Here is a 23,257-nt window from a genome sequence, read left to right on the forward strand (position 1 = left end):
CCCGTGGGTGCACCCCTGCACCTAGGTGTCTCTAATCTTTTCTGCCTATGTTGTACTGTATTTCAAACACTAAAACATTTTGTTAATATATTATTATGCGATATAAAAGTTCCATTTTTCATAATAAAATACTTCTTTCTTCGAAGTAAATATTAAACTATTATTGCTATATTACTTTCATCAACCGCTTTTTCAACAGCAGAGAATAGTCTTCAATATCTAATAAAAATGCTCTGCTCAAGTACATACTACGTTAATAAATTGACTTGTTATACAGTATTTTGATGCTGAACAAATCACTTCTCGCAGCTACAATCAAGGAAGATATGCCCACGCTTCAAAATCTGGAGGAATTTTACTGTGATGGTAAAAGCACTGAGCTATATTCAAAAATTGAGTTGAAAGGCTTCAATAAATCAAGCAGAGATTGTTAAGTGCCTCTCTTTTGTAATTATGGTGTTATCTTAAACTGACAATATTTAAGTTACGAAAACTATTGAGAGATGTTTCCTTCTTCAAAAATGAGATGAACTCTCCAGTTTTACGTCCCACACTTATGCCCCCTGAGGTCAAAGGAGATGGATGATTAACGAAAGTGAACGGTTTTGAAATTTTATATTGAAAGTGTGGAAGGAAATGGAAGAACTTCGCAAAAATTCTCGCATGAAAGGGGATCGAACGTCGGATCCTAAGCACCAAAGACGAGGAGCTACCACTGAGCCACCGTATCCCTATTTTCCACCTTCAGGGTATAATTCCTTTTAGTTTTTTTAATATGTTAATAATTCAGATCTCAGCTAATAAGGGTTCTTAAGTAGCCCAAGGTCGGCACAATTAGAAATTGCAAAACTTAAGTTGAAACCTACGTTGGCCCAACGTAGTTTAAAATGTGTTGGTCAACCAACAATTTACTGTCATTTATCCAACAGCTATAACTTCGCACTTCCAAACGCAATTTAACTTTTGTACGAGATACATGAAATCAGTGAATTATGTTACAGTGGTTTACGGTTCACGAAGTCCTCTTTTAGCAAACAAATCGGTTCACGAACAAGTTTTGTGAACAATTTTCCCTTCGCCTTACAAACTATAACTTTCGGGTTATGTGCGCACATACACACCTGTATCCACCATCCCACGCGTTTGCTTTTACGTGTTTGCCCAAATATTACTTGTCAGAATATTGTGTTCAAAAACAACTTTTTTGCACTTTTTGTGTTACTTTAGCCTTTATACTATTTAATTTGATGTTATCTATTTCTCTTAAATTAAGGGTAATTTTATTTCAATTCTATATTCATAACAGAAAAAAAAGCACCTATGTTTCTTAATTACACACAGTACTATCTTAATTACATCTAGTTAGTATCGATTAATTGTAGTAGGTATTTTCATTAATTTCAGAGGGAAAAAATAATTTTAGTTTGTAAAAAGCGTTACAGAACGGATTAAGTGTGCGATACGACCATAGAATTATTTTATAACTCTACGGGTACGATGGTGCATTGTATTAAATTTTGTATATAAATAAATAAAAAAAGAAAACAATAAAGGAAGGACAGCCATGTAAAAATTGGAAATAAATAAATAAATATTAAAGAACGAATGTAGTATTAATATCTCTGCTGGTGAAGATACCTGCAATTTTTAAACAGCATTATTGTAATTGGTAAGCCCAAGAAAACGGAATCTACATCACACAAACTGCTATCAAAGATAATAATTCAAATCATACAACTTTTCTTAGATATTGGTACTAAAATTAATTTTACTGACATGAACTATAGAACGAAGGTTAATGAATGCTAAATGTATTAAAATAAACTTAATTTGATACTCACTCTCATTTGGCTTTTGAGTGCAGCTAAATCTGCACCTTCCTCGGGAACTGGAACGTTGTAAAATTCTCCCTCCTCCTGAGTGAGCAGTTTGTACCAGCCTTCCACTGGAGCCTTCAGAAGTTCAGAAATTCCGAATGACAACGAGCCCATAAAGTCATTGCGAGAGGTTCGATCCCAATCCCAAATCTCAATGAGTAAACGCCTGTCTTTATCTTCTGGTCTCAGGTCACTGCAAAGACAAAAGAACAGAATATGTTCATATGTTATATAAAACTGGAAGAGTGTAACATATTTTAGTTTTCGTTAGCAATAATTGGTTTTCAATGCAATACCAATCAAAAGTTTTTGATCAGTTTGGATTTAAATTGGCATACACTATGAACCTATATTATTTGATACAAGAATTTTGCCGTAGTGTATTAGAGGTACTTCAGCCCAAAGTTTTAGGATAGCTGGGTCAAGATTTGAAGATACTGCCGATATGAAATTTTGATATGATAGGAGAAAAACATATTCTTAAAATAGATACACAAAAAGGCAATTTGTACTAAACAGAAATAGTATATATTCTGTAGAAATAGTTGTCTTCATAGTATTGTAAAACTTTGTCCCATATAGGTTAAAGGTAGAGCGTTAATAAAAAGAGTGTCCGGAATCGACTCCCGCTACCGGCTTTTATTATAAAATTGCCACTAATAAAAGGTATTTTTACAAAATACTATACAAATAATCTCTTCAAATGTACAAGGTTAGTTATAGGTAGTCTTTGACCGTAAGGTCGCAGACAGGATCTCTGCAAAGCCCCGAAACAGGCTAGGCAGAGTGGAGTTAGGAGCCCAAAGCTCTGAAGCAGGCTAAGCGGCTGAGGTTGGGATTCCCGACAAAGTCCCGAAGGAGGCTAGGCCAGGAGACTAGAGGCCTGGAGTTAGGTTACTCCTAATGTTACGAAGCAAACACCATGAGGGGCACCACAGTGAAGTTGTTGTTTTTGAATGGGTTCATTCATTTAAAAGTGGACCAACAAACATTCATGACGAAGAGAGGAGTTGTCACAGATGAACTCGTTCAGAAAATTGATGCAAAAGTTCATGAAAATTGACGATTTACAATCTATTCTCTTCATCTCTTCATGCATATGAAGAAGTGGCTTGGATCTCAGCGCTTTGGTGGCGATGAGGAGTTGAAAGATGCGGTCACAGGCTATCCTGACTCAATGCACAAACGGGATATTTTTTATGCTGATGGAACTTCTAAGCTAGTGCAGAGATATAATAAGTGCTTAAAAGTTTATGGAAACTAAGTTGATATGAAACACAGAGCAAAGAAATAGTTCTCAGATGTATATAATAAATTCTTATTTACTTTAGTGTTTCTTTTTAACCAAGCGGAGGTTACTTTCCGAACGACCCTCGTAGGATGAAATCAAAGTTTTCCAACCAAACTGATAATAGAATTATCAATAATTCCTCATTCATTTTTAAATACATTCTATTCTCTGATTTAACAAAAGAACCCAAGCTTCATTGACTTCACTATATATGTATATAATTGATTCAATTGAAGTCAAGTAGCTTAAACAACGGTATTGCCTAATATGATTAGACAAACAAGACTCTTCCCAGATTGTGAAGAAGACTTCGAAGGAGTTGTGACCTACATCATTTTTATTAGCACGTAAAAGCTAACTTCTTTTTTTTCAGCGAAAGCTTAAAGCTGAGGAAACTAATGTACTGTACACAATTATCTATTGTTTGAAGTGCGTGTGAACTGTTTCTCAGTCGCTTGTCTACAAACAAGGGGTGTACCACGAAATGGAGAGTAACAGGGCCTAATAAACAGTGGCGTGCCAGAGTAGGTAGGTTTAAACTTTGTCTTTCTTTTTCTTTTCTCTTTACGCAAATGGAGGTGAAGAAATAATGCCTACATTAGGTGGAAGCGCTTTTGTTGGTATTTCTTAAAATTAATATGATAATATAGTTATTCTACTGAATAAAAACAATGAATAGTATGATTTTTCAAGGATATCATATATATATATATATATATATATATATATATATATATATATATATATATATATATATATATATATATATATATATATATATATATATATAGGGTGCGGAAAAAGTCCGGAACGGTCTATCTCACGAAATATACAGATAAGCAAAATATAAAAACACGGGTTAAATAGTTGTAAAAAGAAAGGTATCCAATGATACCAAACGCAACCCCATATCCCCACCCCTTGGGGATATGGGGAGTAACTTTAAAATTTCGGAACTCTCTGATGGGCTACTTGACACTAAGTTTCCTTTAGATCCGCCAGTAATTACCGAGAAATAAAGTGCAATATACAAGACGAGCCTGTCCCTAATCATGCTCGGTCATCAGTTAAGCATCTTAATTTCTTTAACGATGAAAAACTTGTCTAGCAAATCTGGTTTAGATACGGCCAATAGTTACAAGAAAAGCACAACATACAAGCCGAGTCGAGCCTGTCCCTGGTTGTGCTCCGTCATCAATTAAGCGATCTTTATTCCTTTGACGGTGGGTTACTTGTAGGATCATTAACGGTAACGGAACCATAGGTGTAAATAGATTCCTGTTCCAGAACCATAACAGATAATTAAAAAAAATGGTTCTCCAACTGAAACCCTGATAAGTAATAAATTGTATATATATATTACAGGCAAAGAATAAGTGTCGAAGCTTTAGAGGAAACTTCTTAAGTTCTGGTTTCTGATCAAAACATTTTCCAGTTTATCTTGAAAGCCTTTCGAAACGTATTTTGATGTCCAGCATTTCTACCTTAATAGGCATACGATTGTGAGATATTTCTCCAATGATAGCCGTAACATTAGGCGGACTTCATAACATAAATTCAAGAACAGAAGAGTTCGATTCAAAAGGGTCTGGTCGAAACGGCCCCCGGTCAAAAGGGCCAGGTTCAAAACGATCCTGTGTCAGAAGGGTCAAGGTCAAAAGAGCCCTACGTCAGAATGATTCCGCGACTCAAAATGACCTACGTCAGAAGGATCTGGTCGAAAGTGGATAAAAAATGTCTCCAGTCGAAAAGGTCACGACTCAGAAGGAATCCGGTCAAAAAGGCCCTGGGTCAATATTCTGGGTCAAAACCCTCGCATAGAAAGAGCGTGAGATCGATAGCCTAAGACCAAAGCATCAAAAGTGCATGTAAGTAGTCTAAAGGTGAAAAAGAAATATTCGGTGGAGAGTAACTATCTTATTTGTATTGAAAGAATATGGTTGGTGAACGCGGAATTTGTTTGCGGTTCAACACCTCCGGAGCTGTGTGAATTTGTTGCCTTCTTCGTTTGCCTCACGCAACGGTTCCCTGGTCGAAATTATGCAAAAATCATACGGGGGGGGGGTCAAAAATGTTGTGCGGGGTTGAAACTTAGTATATGTATAAAATTCGACAGGGTATTTTTTGTCGATTATTTTTGCTATATCTCAAACCGTTTCCAAAATATGGACCTACTTCTGGTTTGGGGAATCAAAGTTGTGAAACGTTGAGACTAGTGCTGTCGAAATCGGTTTTTGAAAAAACCGAAAACCGGTTTTTGAAAAAAGTGAAATTTCATAAAACCGAAATGTCGGTTTTGAAAACCGCATTTGCGGTTTCGGTTTTGAAAACCGCTTTTGCGGTTTCGGTTTCGAAAACCGCTTTTGCGGTTTCGGTTTTGAAAACCGCATTTGCGGTTTCGGTTTTGAAAACCGCTTTTGCGGTTTCGGTTTTGAAAACCGCATCTGCGGTTTCGGTTTTGAAAACCGATTTTCTCAAAAACCGAAAACTGCAGAAGTCTCAAAAATTCGAGAGCACTACTATCAAGTAACGACGAGGAAACAGCAAAGAATCTTTCCCATCTTCGGCTCACAGTTGCCAGATGGAGGGAAATTTCCCCCGACGTAGAGAAAAAATGCTCAAAATTTGCAGAGGTGAAAGAAGATATTTTTCTTAAAATGTCTTAACGTGTAGGGAAATTCTTGTTTAGTATTTTTTTATAATTGGCAGAATAAAAAAAAATAAGTTGCAGTTTCTCACAAAGAGGCACGGTTATCGTTATTGGGAAGTAAAAAGATATAGAATAAAATACGATCGGTGTTCCCTTCACGTATGAACTATTGCAGGTGTCTGGGACTTGCGATAAGAAACCAGTCAACACATGCAAAACCACAACATTCACATTTATCGGAGTGGCAACAAATCAACTATAAAATTGTGTATTGCGATCTAATTTTTTTCTTTTCTTTTTTTTAAAGAAAGGGAGGTGGTGCTTTTTTGTTAACAAAAGAAAGAGTGGCAGTACTATTTAGTAGAGATGCAAAAAAGCCGGCTTTTTTGAATCGATGGTTTTTTTCACATAAAAAGCCGGCTTTTTTGGGAAAAAAACGAAAATTTTGGAAATTTTGGCTTTTTTCAACTTCACGATTTTTCTATCTAAATAGCTTTCTTATAGTATATTCTATAATTAGATAAAAATTCCATGACCTGAATGTGATATTTCGCTCTGAAATTCACCATCAAGATGGATGGAGCACATGTTTTACGAGTTAAAGCTAACATGAAGAATGTAGTATTTGAGGGTAATTTTAGAGGCTATTTAACTTTATTTTAACTTTTGAGTTATCGACATCTTTTTTCTTCTCTAGTTTGTCATCCGTGTTTCATTTCTAAGAGCTTTTAGTACTCTAGCTTCTAGTGCAAAAGTTAAACTTGCCCGTTTTTCTATTTATCCGTCAAAGCGTACGTTTTTCAATATATCCGTCAAACCGTACTTCCACATTTCTGTTATATTGTAGCTGTGAAGTGATTTAGCAATAATTTTCCGGACACAACCTTGAATACCAATTTATACAAATAATCAGTAGCGGATTTAGAAAAGTACTTTAGGAGGGATTTTTCTGATTGTTTCGTTTCCTAAAAAGTCCTAATTTTATTTGGGAAGTGCTTGAAGTTTATGAGTACAGGCATAACTAATATTTCGTTTCGTTTGTATGTTTAGCAATAATCTTCCGGATACAACTTTAAAAATCATTTTATACTGAGAATCAGTGGCGGATTTAGAAAAGTATTTTGGGAAGGGTTTCTTACTAATGTTTAGTTTTTTTAAACATTCGTAATTTTTATTTGACGGGAGCTTAAAGTTTATGAGTAAAGGCATAAATAATAGATATTTCGTTTGTTGCAGACATTCCGTAACTTTGGGGAACGGGCTTCAGTCCGAAAGACCGCTCCCCTAACCTTCGCAAAACCGTCACTGCTGGTAATTAGTAATAATAACGATTTAAAAACAATAAAAAAGGAAGTCGCCCAACTCCCAGTACACGCACTATTTCTACATTCACAGATGGAATGAAGAAAAGCTTTGTCAGAATGGTCGAATGCTGGTTGAATACCGGACTTCACGATAGAAGCGCAAAAGCTAATCACTCAGTCATGTTTGTTGTGCAGTTGTATTTAGCCTAACTTAAATATATTCCGTAGTCCTTTTTTTTTGGGGGGGGGGGGGGAGTTCCGTAATGATATGTTGAATCCCTCTTGTTAAAAATTCAGAAAACTTGAGGATTGGGTAAACTGTGATGGTGGTTCTATAAAACTTAACTGTAGAATTTCAAGAATATACAGAACCAAAAGCTCTAGATGTGCAGCCTTTAAGTGTATCATATAAATCTAAGTATTTCTCTTATGTTTTATTTTAATTTTATTTTGTTTCAAAAAGAGGGTATGGAATATTTTGAAGTAAAAATACTACATACTATTTTGCTAGTTATTTGTGTATTCTTTAAAAAGAAGTGTTTACTTTTAGGGTTGGCTGCTTTACACCAACTTTTTTTTTTTTAATAACTGGTTTAAACCACAAAAATAAAAAGAATGAAAAATGCGAATCGTGTGAACTTCATGGTAACGTTTCCAGATATCAAACCACCTGCAATAGTTTTATTTCCCTTTCACCTTTTAAGCAAGGTGTCCCATGTTCAATTCTCGGTCGAATCACAATCCTTTTTTCATGCGTAACCCAAGTAGCGGTTCGGATGTCACTTTAAGCGAAAGTCTTCTCCTTGATAACCTCGGTATTTCGTAAGGATGTTAAGCCTAAATATACGAAACAAACCAAATTGTATATTTCTACATGCCTAAATGCGTGTTGTTTTATAAAGAAGCCAATATTGCTTAAATATATTGATAGAAATTGGCAAAATTTATCGATTGCCTACGTAGCTTCCAACATTAGCTTGGATTGGACTTTCAATGATATCTACGTACCGGTACTAAATTTGTAATTTAATACCTCAGTTTTAGCGTACTGATTATGGTGCGTTGACCTTTAAATTTTACATGCAAAGCAATAACAGGATTTTCCCGTTATTGTCTTACATTTCAAGTAATGACGGGATTTTCCCAATGGCTAGGGCAGGAGATTCTCAACTTAAGAAATTTACTGACCGCACTTCTTTAAGCTTATGGGAGTTCTTCCGGCATAACCCCGCTGTTGCATAATAACATCAAGGCGAAACAAACTTATTTCTGTGAATATGTAATATAAATACATAAAGCAAAAAATCTAAGTCAAAAAAGCCTGGTTTAAACCAAAAAAGCCTGGTTTAAACATCCCCCAAAAAACGGGTTTTTGGCATTTTCAAAAACAACCACGGTTCTTGCCAACTCTGCTTACTTTTGTATATAGGAGGTTAAAAAATTCTTATTATATACATTGGTTAATCCTGTGGAATTCATAATGTAAATATGTTGAAGAAAAATTGTTTGAAATATTTTTTCGAAATTCATAGTTTATTTTCGATGTTTTATATTATTATCAGCATCAACCACTAATTAAATGATTTTTTGTGTTATAGAGAAGCGATACAAAGTCTGTTTTATCAATTTAAAGCAGTATTTTGAAAAAAGCCCAAAATTTCCGAAGCAAAAAAGCAAAGCAGAAAAAACCGAGTTTTTTTTCCAAAAAAGCCGTTTTTTTTCCGAGCCCTTGCATCTCTACTATTTAGAAACAAAGTGAAAGAGTAATGATAATATAAAAGATCTCAGTCTAAGTGGATGAGATTTCAAATTGGATTTCATGGGTTGCAGGTGTAGTGATCTTAAATAGGGATATACCTTATTTTCTATTTAGCTTAGTGTTGTCATATTACCCGATTTTTGCAGGTACCACCCGATTGTCAGGTTCTATATTCGTCCCTCGCTATCTTAATCACGAAAAACCACCCGCTTTTTGGGATTGGAGAAAAACCGGGAACTGCTACCGGCTGGTCAGAGCAGAACATTAATGCAACTGTCTACTGTCAGCAGTTGAGCCGTGTTCAAGAAAAACTCAAAACCCTGGAGACAGCACTTCTCAATCGCTAAGGGGTTCTACCGTTACGGGACAACGCTAAGCCCCACATGATTAGAGTGACCCGGGACACCATCCCACGCCTTAAATGGGAAACACTATTGCAACCGCCATACTCCCTGGACAATGCACCGTTCAATTATCCCTGAACCATTTCTTGGACACTCACATTAGAGAACTAAAGTCCAACTCCGTAGTAAAGGTGCAAAATGCACTTGATACCTTCTTTCCTTCACGGCAAACCAAGTTCTACCGCGAAGGAATCCATGCCCATCCCGAACGTTTTCAGAAGGTCCGTTGATACTGATGGGTACTATTTTTGATCTTCCAGGTACGTCTTAGGCAGGGGTGTAGCCACGGGGCCAGGCCCCCCAAATGATTTCCTGGCCCCCCTAATGACCAGATGTTAAAACATCATCGTGAGATTACTTCGCTTCAGTCATTTACAAATAACAATGTTTACATATAATTAATAATTTACGGTAAAATAGTATGGAAAAATAGTATTTTACCATACCGATCACAAAATAGTATGGTATTTCTCATAGCAATCCGAAAATAGTATGGTATACTTTTTGTGACAGTAGATTACACAATTTACGGCGATTTGTATTTGACAGTTTGAAGACAAACGTTTTGACAAGGTACTATAAATTCTATGAAATGAAATGAAATCTTTGAGTTTAACGTCCCACGCCTATGCCGGTTAGGCCAAAGGAGACGGTGATTATGAGAAATGAATGAAATGGTGGAATGAAGAAAGTGGGAGGAAACGGAACCCCGAGAAAACCCATGAGCACGGTTGTTTGTCCACCACAAAGTCCACACGGCGCGAGCTGGGATCGAACCAGGGACCCCAAGCACCGGAGGTGAACGCTCTACCACTGAGCCACCGCGCCCCCAACTATAAATTATATCATAAAACAATGGTACTATACTAAATCGTAAGTACATTATATTATTTATATGCTGTAATTAGTGTTTCAAGAAAACTTTTTATCAGATGGAAAATTTGGTGAAAAGCAACGTTTTTATTCAGTTTTTCAGTTTGGATTTCATTCGCTTTTTAAAATGCTATTTCGTGTAAAACAGGAAGTGAGATATAGCTGTTAATAAAATAATTATGTCTTTTTAGTCAAGAATAATAAATAAACATTTTTTCAGAAAATCTTAAAATAAACTAAGTGCAATTTCAAAGAAAATCAGTCTTATGTATAAAAGTAACCAAGAAAGTTCTGTCGCTTTTTGCGTAGGTCTGCGATAGTTGGCCCTCACTGGCGGCCGGGTTTCGTCGAGTCGAAACATATATCTCGCGTCGGGGTGTTGAAGTACCACCGCGTAGCAGCGACCAGCGAGAACTTCGTCTTGGTCCGCACTTCTCAGATTCTTCGCGGAGAATCGTGAAGGGACCAACACGAACTGTCGCCAGTCATGTGCATACGGTTATTATTATATATTATTTTTTGCTGACGAATTGTTCCTAAAGTGAGCTCCGAGGGTCAAGAATAACCTCTGCCTCAACATCATGACGTGAAAAATCTTGAGATAAGTGCGATAATTGTATGAATTTAGATGACAACTGTCGTCGATCATTAGAAAGTGAGTATGCGAGAACTATGAAATAAAGTAAATAGACACGCGTCATTTTGTTACAAAATTACATGGCGAACACATTTTATCTAATTCCAAACAGTTATCGTCGAATATACACGGTTAAAGGAGCACTTTGATTGACCAAATTAAAAAGATCTTAACGTTTTGTCCCTTTACAAGCAACGTTTCCTTCATCGCCATCGTAGCGAAGTAGGAAGAACACTTGCCTAGTAATCATAAGGTTGGTGGTTTGAGTCCCCTTCGGGGTAATTTTTTGGTACTTTTTAAAAGTGTTTTTTAGACTCACCTTAATGTAACTAAATCACACATTTAGCCGATTTAACATTTTGGGGGAGTAATTTTGTGGTTCATTGGCATTTTGTCGCATCTCTGCCGCCAATGTTTGGCGTGATGTCGCTAATTGCCCATTTGTGGTCCACCGACGCTTACGGCATGGGGACAATTCAGTGTGAGTGGCGAAACCATTCAGCAGCACCTTCAACTGAGGAAACACTAGAAGTTGGGTCGATGGGTCCCACATAACTTGATTCCGGGTCAAAAGGCAACGCAAGCAGACACCTGTGTTTCTTTGCTGTCTCGTCTGAGGAAGGAACCATTTCTGGACAAGGTGTTGTCATGTGATGAGAAATGGATCCTGTACGAAGTTCCACGGCGCCGTCATAATTGGTTAGCATCCCATGAACGGTTCCAAGACAGCCGAAACCAGTACTACACCAGAAGAAAGTCCTCCTGTGTGTTGGTGAACTGCTCGTGGCATTGTGCATCGGGAACTGCTACCAGCTGGTCATCGCATCAATCCAACTGTGTACTGTCAGCAGTTGAGCCGTGTTCAAGAGAAACTCAAAACTCCCAAAGGGGTCCTTATGTTACAGGACAACGCTAAGCCCCTCGTGGCTAGGATGACCCGGGACACCATTTTACGCCTTGGATAGGAAACACTATTGCATCCGCCATACTCCCTGGACATTGCACCGTCCGATTATCATCTGTTCCCTTCCTTGGACAATCACTTTAAAGGATGCCAGCTCAAATCCCAAGTAGAGGTGCAAAATGAACTTGATAACTTCTTCACTTCACGGAACACCAACCTCTACCGCGATGGAATAAATGGCCTTCCAGAACGTTTGCGGAAGGTTGTCGATCTATTCTTGATCTTCCAGATACGTGTTAGGTGACATATGAATGGTGGTGAGTGAGAAAGCGATAGAACTTTCTTGTTTACCTATATAGATCGGTTCTGTGTATTGAAATAGTTATGCACAAAGGTATAATGTTTGGTCGGAGGCAGTAGTTCTTGGTTAAACATAATACAAACTATCTGTAATATAATTTATGAAATTATTATTATTATTATTATTATTATTATTATTATTATTATTATTATTATTATTATTATTATTAATAATAATAATAATAATAAGCTAAAACAGTGTTTTTAGTTTTCCGGAAGGAAACCAAAATTTTCCAGTTTTTTTCAGGCTTCAAAAACACTAGCTGTAACATTTTTTTTAAGATTGTAGCTGTCCCCCTTCAAAAACGACGGGCCCCTTCTACAGAAACCTGCTGGCTACACCCCTGGTCTTAGGTGACATATCGATGTTCTAAGGTGATAGGTCAAAAAGCGACAGAACTTTCTTCGTTAATTTTATACATACTTTGTAAAACTACTGTATAAGTTCTATTATCTCGAGTTCGGGAAGTGGGAATGTCAAAATTCCTTAAGATTCGTGTTCCTCGTACTCTACTTTACAAAATATATTAAAATCAGGTGGGGTCCAGTTTGCTTCCCAGCAACCGAAAAGTACCTTGGAAGTGTCATCAAAGAAGTAACTAAAACAAAAAAGTGCAAATGATCCCAGGTCAGTATTTGTAACACACAAGTTCACATCAGTACTTACGGAGTTCTAAACCGTAAGAAAGTGGGAGGAAACGGGAGCAAATAAAAAAAAGTTGAAACACAGACATAAATCAATACAATTGTATCGATCGATAGATGCTTTCACAATTGTTAAAAGGTGTAATTAAAAACATTGGTTTCGGTTTTGAAAACCGCATTTGCGGTTTCGGTTTTGAAAACCGCTTTTGCGGTTTCGGTTTTGAAAACCGCTTTTGCGGTTTCGGTTTTGAAAACCGCATTTGCGGTTTCGGTTTTGAAAACCGCTTTTGCGGTTTCGGTTTTGAAAACCGCTTTTGCGGTTTCGGTTTTGAAAACCGCTTTTGCGGTTTCGGTTTTGAAAACCGCTTTTGCGGTTTCGGTTTTGAAAACCGCTTTTGCGGTTTCGGTTTTGAGAACCGCTTTTGCGGTTTCGGTTTTGAAAACCGCATTTGCGGTTTCGGTTTTGAAAACCGCTTTTGCGGTTTCGGTTTTGAAAACCGCATTTGCGGTTTTCGGTTTTCAGAAAACCGGTTTTCTCAAAAACCGAAAACCGCAAATGTCACAAAAATTCAACAGCACTAGTTGAGACTTTGTACACATATGAATGTTTCATGATGGGTTTCAGCCCCTAAGGATCAATTTTGAGGTTATTTTTCCGATATCTCTCTTGATCTCATATAATATTTTAAAATCCATGGTTTCGTAATGTAGAAAAACTAATCCTCTCAGCCATTTAAGGAATTATCAGCTAATACACTTTCCGCAGTTTGTTCCACATCCCACTTTATGAAAAGAGTTAAATGAAATCTCAGTTTAACGTCCCACGATTATGCCTTGTAGGCTAAGAAAAACAATGATTAAAACAAGTGAATGATGATGGAAGAATAGTAGAAGGAGAACGTTGGACGAAACAGGACAACCCCGAGAAAACTCAGACACGATGTTGTCCACCACAAACTTACTTGGCGGAGATCGAACCAACAATTCCTTGCACCAGAGGTACGCATTCTACCACTGAGCCACTGTTCCCCCCCTCCCCCACTTTATGAACACCTATGATACAACTTTGATCTGCAGTGAATACGAAACGTTTCGTATCTATAGCTAGGAAAGAAAAACAGAGGAAAAGAAATGCCGAATTCTTCCGTTAATCTCAAGCAATTCTTCAACCTCTATATATAATCATGTATCCATGCAAAAGCCACTATTCAACATCGCTTGTTGCTTTTCCTATTTATTTTCTTTTAGTTGCTATTCAACACTAACAGACTTCTTTCCAGCCAGTACTATTGTTTCCCTTTGTTTTTCCACTTTCTACCTTAAATAAGTGTTGCTAGTGGTGTTAACATTTGATAAGGATATATTATTCAAGTATGAAGAGCAGAGAGATTGATGGAGTATCAAGAAAAATAAAGTTCTAACTCGTGTTGTTTTAATTAATCTAGAAGCGTTAAGTAGCTAAGAAAAGACAGTGGAAGTTACACTTATTGGAGGGTGTGAAATGTAATTTGTAAAATTTTATTAAGTAATTTGTAATCATTGGATGTATTTATAAAAACTCGAAATTGTTATTTTCATTGCTGCTGGCAGGTATTTTTGCCAGTGAACTTTGAAAGCAGAGATTCAGACCACTCTGTCCCTGATATCACTGTGGAATCTTTATGGAACCTCGCAACACTCGAAGTAAGTTTAATACTATTATTATTATTATTATTATTATTATTATTATTATTATTATTATTATTATTATTATTATTATTATATCAGTGAACGTTAAGCAGTATTTTACTGGCTGATCGATACTTTTGTCTGACTCAAGGCTTAAAATACAATTATTGTTCATCTGTTTTGAAGAAAATTTTATTTTTCAGAATTGTCAACCCTAGTAATTAGAACCTTAAAGATTTTAAGTGGTTGTGAGCTTTAACTATACTTTCCGGTCATGGGCGCCCGGGACCCCTGGCTCACGAAAAGGTATATGTAATATAACAAATCACGTATATTAAATACCAGACGTAGTTATATCAACCACAGAGATGCCCCCCCTAGAAAATTTTCTTCCGGCGCACATATTTCCGGTGGTTAATGGTAACAATGATAAACAACACTACGCTAAAAAGCTCACGTGTAATTCATAAATATTACAAAAGTTGTCTACTCTTTGCTGCAAAAATTCGAATATATTACTTATTCATAATCTTGTCTTTATTCTTTCGAAAATACGGTAAATGATTTACACCACTTGATTTTACTCACTTTCTTACTCTGCCCAAATCTTTTCACTGACTATTATCAATCATTTCTGGTGGTCAAATCTTACGATTTCACTGAATGTGTTATTCCAAATTTTATAATCATTTTTTCAGGCTCAGGTTTCATTTCTAGTTTCTGCTTAATCTAAGTTTATCCAAAATATACATAAACAGAACATCCTTTATATATACCGGTGTTTCAGATAAAACGTCTAGTGTTCTATAAACCACAAACGGTTGGAGATAATGGATAATAAATGTCAGAGGGCGCAACAAATGGAATATCTGCTTGTCCCACACGGACCCCCATCACAGGACTCCGAGAGGTCTCCCAAAAATTAAATCTCAAGGTATGTAATATTCTATATCATTGAAGAGATAACTAAAATACAACTTTTGTAGAAAAAAAAAATCGTAGGAGTTCTGTTTACGAAATAGTCATGATTTAATTGTGAATTTCTGCACAGTCAAATACCAATAATGGTTGGTTACAGATCACTAATGGCTGGAGATAAAAGCATAAAACAAAACGTGAGATACAAAAATGTCAAAAGAAGCATCAAACTTGAGTGGTCAGTATGATCCACAGGTGTTCTTATCACAAACCTCGGGGCCACTCGACAATTTTAAATTGTAAGGTATGTAATTTGATACTTCACTGAACGGACTATGCAGAAACTAACAACTTTTTAGAGGATTTTCACGTGGGGCACCGTTTACGAAATGACCACCATTTAGTTGTGAGTTTCATCTACGAAAGAATTCAGACTTCAAAGGTAGTAACTTTGTAGACTGTGCCTCAAATGCATCAAATTAACTAGGCTAGTTGTCGCCCAGGGCAAAAAATCGCCTTAGCGCCCCTCTGATCAACCAAACCAAAACGTTTCCTAAAATATTTGCCCAATTTTGTGCTCTCCTAATCCGGCGCCCGGAGCATAAGCCATATTTACCCCATCCTAGTAACATCACTGCTTACATGATACTTTCAGTGATGTATCAAAGTACATATTTCAATTTAATTTTTTTGAATACCCCTTGGCCTCATAATTGGGAACCCTGTGATCCAAACATAAGATTATTCGATCATTTCATTCTGACATTAATATCTTACATTTTATATTGTGTGGGTTGTAGACCACAGTCACTTTATCTTTAAGAGATATACATTTTGAATTTATTTATGAGATATACATTTTATTGCTTTAGTTCGTTGTAACCTAACGAATAGAAATATTCACTTATTATCAATCCTTGAGATTGTGTATTTGATAAATGTGATATTTTTACTACAAATATAATTTGATTATTATTGCTGCCCTGAAGTTGTAACAAGCTCTCTCTTCCCGTTTCGTTGATCTGCTTCTCTTCTGTCTATTTTCTGGTTCATAGTTTTTAGTCTTACGAGCAGCGGCGCAAATCGGTCTTCAACATTGGGGGAGGGAATGGGTAAGATCTTTTTTTTTTAAGTGATGTTCAAAATATTTATGAAGTTGAAAAACAATGAAGTTGGAGGATCAGGGAAGCAGAGTTGTCTTGAACATTGGGAGGTGGGCAGATTTGAAGTTTATTCTGGGGGGGGGAGATGAGACTCATATTTCGGTATATGAATCTGATTTCTGAGGTGAACTTGTATTATCAGGCGATGTAGATGAAGTGGCAGTAGGACACAAATCAACATTTCTTCCCCCAAAACACATTTCAAATCGGATTATATGAGAGGGACAGTCCCCCAGTTCCAAGATTGAGAGGGACATGTCCCCCTCATCTCCTCCGGGATTTGTGCCAATGCTTACGAGAAGACAGTTATATGTCTTCTCGGCCATGTTTATATACAACTGTTTTGTCTTGTGAGTTAAGAATGTCTTATGTATAGAAGATTGTGATTTACAATTTATTTTAAATATGAAAATCTACAATATTAAATTATAGTATAGTATTGCATGTAAATTTGTTCTTTCATAGGATGTAAGAGTAAACTAAGAATGAGCTAGTTACGTTTACGAATATGCTCGCTTTTGCTTAGAATTGCAGAGTAAACTGTGAATACATGTAGTAGAAAATTATGAATTTTCATAATTAAAATAGATTTGTAGGTAGTTATATAGTAGCAACAGAACGTAGAAAACATAGTACTGCATAATTTAAATCAATATATAATGTAATAAATTTTCACTGATTTATCTTACATGACATTGTCGGGTAAAACTTGTGTTTCTTTTAAAAATAAATGAGGAATAATGGAAATAAAATTATTAATGAATGAGACCAACCTAGAAGGAATCCCATATCAAGAATCACAGGAGAGAGAGAGAGAAAGAGAGAGAAATACAAATATTATTATAACAAGGTATTCTAAATGGTTTTTACAATTTTTAGAACCCGTAACCCCCCGCCCCGAGCAAAATATCTTAGTTACGCCAACGACTGCAAAACTAATCGAAAGAAGATCATTAGGACGACCTAGGCGCAGACAAGAGTACAATATTACGCTAGATCTCGCAGAAATAGGAATAAAATATGGAAACCGTTGGTTCCGTTGGTTAAGGACAGAAGTTAACGAAGAACTTTTGTTAACGCGGCAGAACCCAAAACACTGGTTTTCGAGTGTTTCTTCACAACATGGGGAAAGTACATTTTATGTGTACAAGTATAGAATGACTAGTGTGAAACCATGAAAAGGGCTCTAACCTATACAAATGCGCTGTTTTTAGGCGATACAAAGTGATTTTTCCACTATCCTAGTTTATTCGCATACTCTTAGTCGCTGACGCGCCTGCTCCACAAGCAGTGGCGTAACTGACGAGACGCAGGGCCCGCAATTTCGGGTGCAGGGGCAGAGTCAAAAGGGGCCCATTTAAGTTTCAAAAATTAACTTTATGATGTTAAGATGTATGTTGCAACTATATCTCATCTTTTGACTGTGGAGACTGCAATACCTGACTGATTATTCAGTAAACTAAAAGCCAACAAAACATACAGTGACCAGTAAAAGCATAATGACCACTCCAGAGGCGGCTCATGAGGGAAATCACACCGGTAAAAATTAAAGTTTTCTCACTTGAAACTAAAATAATAAAACTTTCTTAGTGCACTAATTGTTGTATACAACATTTAACACATTAGAAAACTTTTTTCCTTTAGTTTCAAGCTAAAGAACTTTAATTTTTACTAGTGTGACTTTCCTTACGAAGCACCTGTGGAGCACTTGCTACTTTTCGAACGAAATCGTTGGCCTGACGTAAGTGTCATGAGGCACAGAACTGCTCACCACACGGTGACCGGGATCTCATTCGACTAATCAGTGTGGCGCTTATGTGTTGAATGGGGAAGAATGGCGACACATCAGAGTTTAATAACGTAGCCAAACAGCTGGGAACTGCATTTCGGAAAAAGCACGACTTGGCGGGTTTTCGCAATCTCGTGTTTAGTTTTACAAAGGTGGGAAAAGGACGGTGAAACCAGCATCAAACCAAACCATAAGGAATGGGAAAGCCACATTTTATTGAAAATGTCGGACGTCGTAGACTCTCGAGGTTAGTACAACAGTATAGGGTGAAAACTGCGGCACAATTAATAGTAGATTTTAGCAGTGGACAAAGTACGAGTGTGTGATAGCACACAGTTTACAGTACATTGTTAGATATGGGCCTCTGCACCTGATGTCTCACGCGTGTACTGTGCTAACCATGCGGCATAAACCTGAACGACTGGAATGGGGACACGCCAATCGTCATTGGAGCTCATAGCAATGGCACTACATTGCATGGTTCGATGAATCACGATACTTCCTTCATGATGTCGGTGCCCGGGTCATAATCCGTCGTCTTCCAGGGTAATAACTACTGGAGGTGTGTAGAGTAGCATGACGACTGGCCAGTGTGGCTCCATTATGATTTGGGGAATCTTCATATTTTCATCCGAGCCCACTAATGCGTGTGGAGGGCTCTACGAGTGCTCCTAGCTATCGGCAGGTCATTGCTGATTACCTACATCCAGTGATGTCGGGCATATTTCCAGCTGGGAATGACATCTTTCAGCAGGGAGAACGTTCCATGCCACCAGGTCAACGTTACGGTGCAGTAGTTCAAGCAGCACAGTGATGAATTTCGATTGTTGCAATGGCACCCAAACTCAGCCGATCTTAATCCAATTGAGCACCTTTGGGGTGTCATTTAACGTAAGATTCAAATTCATCGACTCCCTCCGTTGAATATACAGAAACTAAATGGCTTATGTGTGCAGATGTGGTGCGCCATGACTCCAATCACTTACCAAGGTCTTATTGTTTTCATACCAAACCGCATTGTTGCTGTCCTGGGAGCCATAGGTTGACACACCAAATATTAAGTAGGTGGTCATAATGTTTTGGCTGGTCAGTATATATTCGTAGCATAATGTCACAGATGATTGAGCTTTTTCTCAATTTTGATTATTAAAAGCCAAGAAAGTCACCATGTTGACATTGGCTAATAATCAACTAATTCCTCTTCCAAACGGTTCACCGGTTTAGGAAGTTGTGAGCAGGATCCAGAAGTTTTTGAGAGTTTTGAACAGTTAATTATTATTACCATCATTATTATTTAAGAAGAAGCTGTTTCTGTTAACAATATTTTTAGTTCCATGGAATTGCTTAGTAATAATAATAAATTTTTATATTATATGCAATTTTCGTACACAGTATGAGAAAATAGCGAGTGATTAAATTGAATATTCAGTCAAAAATATGTTCTCTATAAATTTTACGTGGCATCGTCAACGTGGAAAGAGGAAGCTTTTGACATTTTTTGGGAAGGCCCATGCGTCTTTAGTTACGCTAGTGTCCTTACGGACGCACTTTCGCTCGCGAGCCAATCTACTGCGCCCTGCCCCGACTAGGTTAGATAGCGTTCTCGATTTACTGGCCACCTAAGACACGTTGGTTAATGTTTTCTACAAAAATCGTTTTTATGCCACGTCTGGACGCATGCACGTAAGCAGTGTTTCATTCAGATGCAACGTTTCGGGGAGGGGCACACTTAGTATTCCGTGGGGCACTGGTGGTACTATTGTATTTATTATATTAGAGACGTATTATCTTGATCTCCTCCGGGGAGGCACTCTCGGAGCTCCAGGGGAGCAATTCCCCCCAAAACATATCTGGAATAAACACTGCACATAAAGAAAAGTCGTTCTAAAGTGAATTTACATCCATGAATACTACTCTTACCGTAAGAAATCATTTCTAAGACCGTACGAGTGAATTTCCTGATGAAATAATTGCATATAATACGATACAAACTATTTCGGCCTATTGTAAACCTGTTCGTAAGTTTCAATGTTGTATCAATTTGACCCCTATTTTTTATCCATAAAAACTACCTGACCATCTAATAATTTTATTTAAGATAGAATTTCGACTAGTGTTACCATGTTCTGAAATGCAAAATTGCTTACACACTTCTATTATGCTAACTCGTTATATAAACCGTACAGATTTACTTTTGGCACACCATTAGAAAGAACTGTCGAAAAATTATAATTCTTTCACTAATTTGCTTCTTATTGCGCTCTAAAAGCTTTTCACTGGGCGAGATGGAAATATCTCAATTGGCATTGATGAAATTCAAATGGGCCACCAGAAGTAATTGTAGAAAAATTACAATCTTTTTACAATTTGCGTATAAATACGACTTACGGACACATGGCATAGAAACTAACCAACCAGTGGAAAAACGAACCAACCTCTGCTAGGTGGCAACTAAAAAGCACGAAGGCTATCTAATCGAGTCAGTGCAGAGTGAAGTGGTAGGCCTGAGCGCTAACGCGAGGGTGCGTCCGAAGGAAGGAGATGCGCCAGCGATGGTAAGTATGCACGTAAGCGAGGGTAGTGAAAAGAAGTGAGTTTTGGCAATGATACAAGTTTCAATAGCGCTTGTCATGGCTTCACATTAGTAACGCAGCACTTTTAAACATAAAATATAGGTGTTGTAGACTGTAAAAAGTTTACCGTTGGTGGAAAATAGTAAGAGTCATCTTTCATATGCATTCAATTATTTTATTCGTCGTAAAGCACTTGTAATGATTTTGCAATAGTATCTCTACACTTGTAAATCAAAAATACAGCTGTATTACTTTGTATTTAATTTTATCGCCTACAGAAATTTGTTTCTTATAAACACGTCTCTTTATGCAAAGTTTTGAATTAACGTGTAAATCTTCCAAAACGTAGTGCGCCAAAACTACACCAGCGTCTATTCAACAAGAGTACTTACACATCATGTTGACATTGTTCATTCATATTATTCAGTAGACAGTGGCGGATCCAGAAGGTAAAAACTGGAGGGGGGGGGCAGTCAGACTCCAGACTATAATAGATATATCTTGAGTTTACTATATACTTTCAAAAATATATAAATAATAGCTTAAATTATTTTTGTTACTCGAAAAAATGGGGGCTTAGGCCCCCCAGCCCTGGCCTAGATCTGCCACTGTCAGTAAATGTGATCTTTTCGTTCCTTCTTTGAATACAAATAGTCAAACATATCTCTAGTTACGAAAAATCTGAAATTGAATTGGTAATACACTTGAACTCAGAAAATGGAGCAAATCAGGGAATTTCGGAAAATGGATGAGCGTGGGATTTTTACTCTCAAAATGCGAATAAGTGCGCATAAATGGTGGTAACCCTAATGTCGACAACTCAATCTTGTATTCAATAATTGTAGTAACGGAAATAAAATATCTCCCGCATCATCTTCTGGAATGGAAACGTGTTTTTAATTATTTGCCTCGAAGTTTCGTACAACTATACAATATGCCGTCAGTTTTGTAAAAATGATTAACTTTTCTTGATTTAATCAATTCCCTAAGATGTTCTACTGTCTTGTTTTCGTGCAGCATGCCCTAATAATTTCGTACATTGATAATGTGGGTGCAAACTGATGTGCCATAGAAACCATTATTCACGCCAAAAATATGTGCCAACCTGGCCTAGGTGGTCAGTACAAGAAATAATTATATCCATTTCGCTTTAGAAAAGTGCAAAGCTGGAGGTCTGCGCGGGTGTTCGTCTCAAGCGAGCAAGCGCAAAGAGAGAGCAGGTACACGCAATCGTGCGAAAAACACGCAGAAACATAGGTGCCCAAAGAAAATTTTCTAGAAGGGGGCTCAAATCCCTGGTTAATATATTACGTTTGGTATTTTTTATTTGTATTTTAAAAATCTTAAGAAATTTAATGCATATTTGTGAGCCCCCCCAGGCTCGGGCCCCACTCTGTCCTCCCCTTCTGGTGCCCATGCGCAGCAACATGTGCTAGGTGTCTGCTACAAGCAAGAATGAATCTATTTAGTTTCAGGGTATAGGATGAAGCTGTGACCCGCATTAAAGAGTGTGTTCATCCGTAGAAAGCAGGCGCGAAGCAACTATGAGTATGAGACAAACGAAAATTTTATTAGAAACTCTACTTATGTCGTTCGGTGTGCAATTTGTTTTCACTTCCATCGTGCTTTTAGGTTATGCTGTATTTATTTGAATCTTAATCTGTTTTTCCTCAGTGTTTGTATGGCATAAAAAGCAACTTCCGTGACAGTAATAAATTATCTGTTCGAGAAATTAATGCATATACTCATATTTATCAAAAGTAATACATCATATACTACTTGTAATTGTTTCATAGTAACCCTAAACTTATAAATATGAAATACTGCACTATTATTTTGTGTACAGTCATAGCACCGGTGGAAATTAAGGGTTAATTCTAATTGCAGAGACCAATACAAACTATGAAGGTAAATATAACGTAATGTAACCTAACCTAACCAAAATTAGGCTATAGTTATCCCAAAAAAAAAAAAAAAAGGCATGAATTCTTAGGAAAAAATTCTGGCTTCCCGTAATTAGAATTTATCCGAAATTAATAACTAATACAGTCCTGTGTCATGTGCGACCATTTTTTAAAAAATGACAGTATATTGTAAAACTGCACCCAAAATATGTTGAATAATTAATTAGCTTTCTGAACAAACTCTATTAATTAACATCTCCAAATACTCATTTTATATAATAAGAACTGCCGAGAGCTAGCAAAGGAAGCATTAAAGCATCCGTAGTTAACCTCTTGACTTGTGAGTATATTTGGCAATACAAATTCCCAAGTGTCCCGTATGGTGCCCACAAGTACCGGTAACCTACAGAATGATGCTTCATACAGTCCTAAGTTTTTTAGATGTTGTTCGCTGCTTGTGAATAAGTGGATTTTACCCGCAATTTTTCAAGTATTGGCTCATAGATTCTGTTTAGTATAGTTTGACTCATAGAAGAAT

The 23,257-nt window shown here is 37.0% G+C and overlaps 1 protein-coding gene across 3 annotated transcripts in view; it reads right to left on the reverse strand.

Moving 5' to 3' along the window:
• The window catches only part of Pkc53E (Protein C kinase 53E), a 1,159,983-nt gene that overhangs the window by 139,934 nt on the left and 996,792 nt on the right, over positions 1–23,257 (reverse strand). For all 3 annotated transcript variants that reach the window (XM_081751140.1, XM_081751138.1, XM_081751141.1), the window contains exon 7: positions 1,842–2,070. In XM_081751140.1, the coding sequence (XP_081607266.1) occupies positions 1,842–2,070 (229 nt within the window). The remainder of the gene's footprint in view (positions 1–1,841; positions 2,071–23,257) is intronic.

Source organism: Thermobia domestica, chromosome 3 (genome assembly GCF_964235325.1).
Source record: "Thermobia domestica chromosome 3, izTheDome1.hap1.1, whole genome shotgun sequence".
Taxonomy (NCBI): Eukaryota; Metazoa; Arthropoda; class Insecta; order Zygentoma; family Lepismatidae; genus Thermobia; species Thermobia domestica.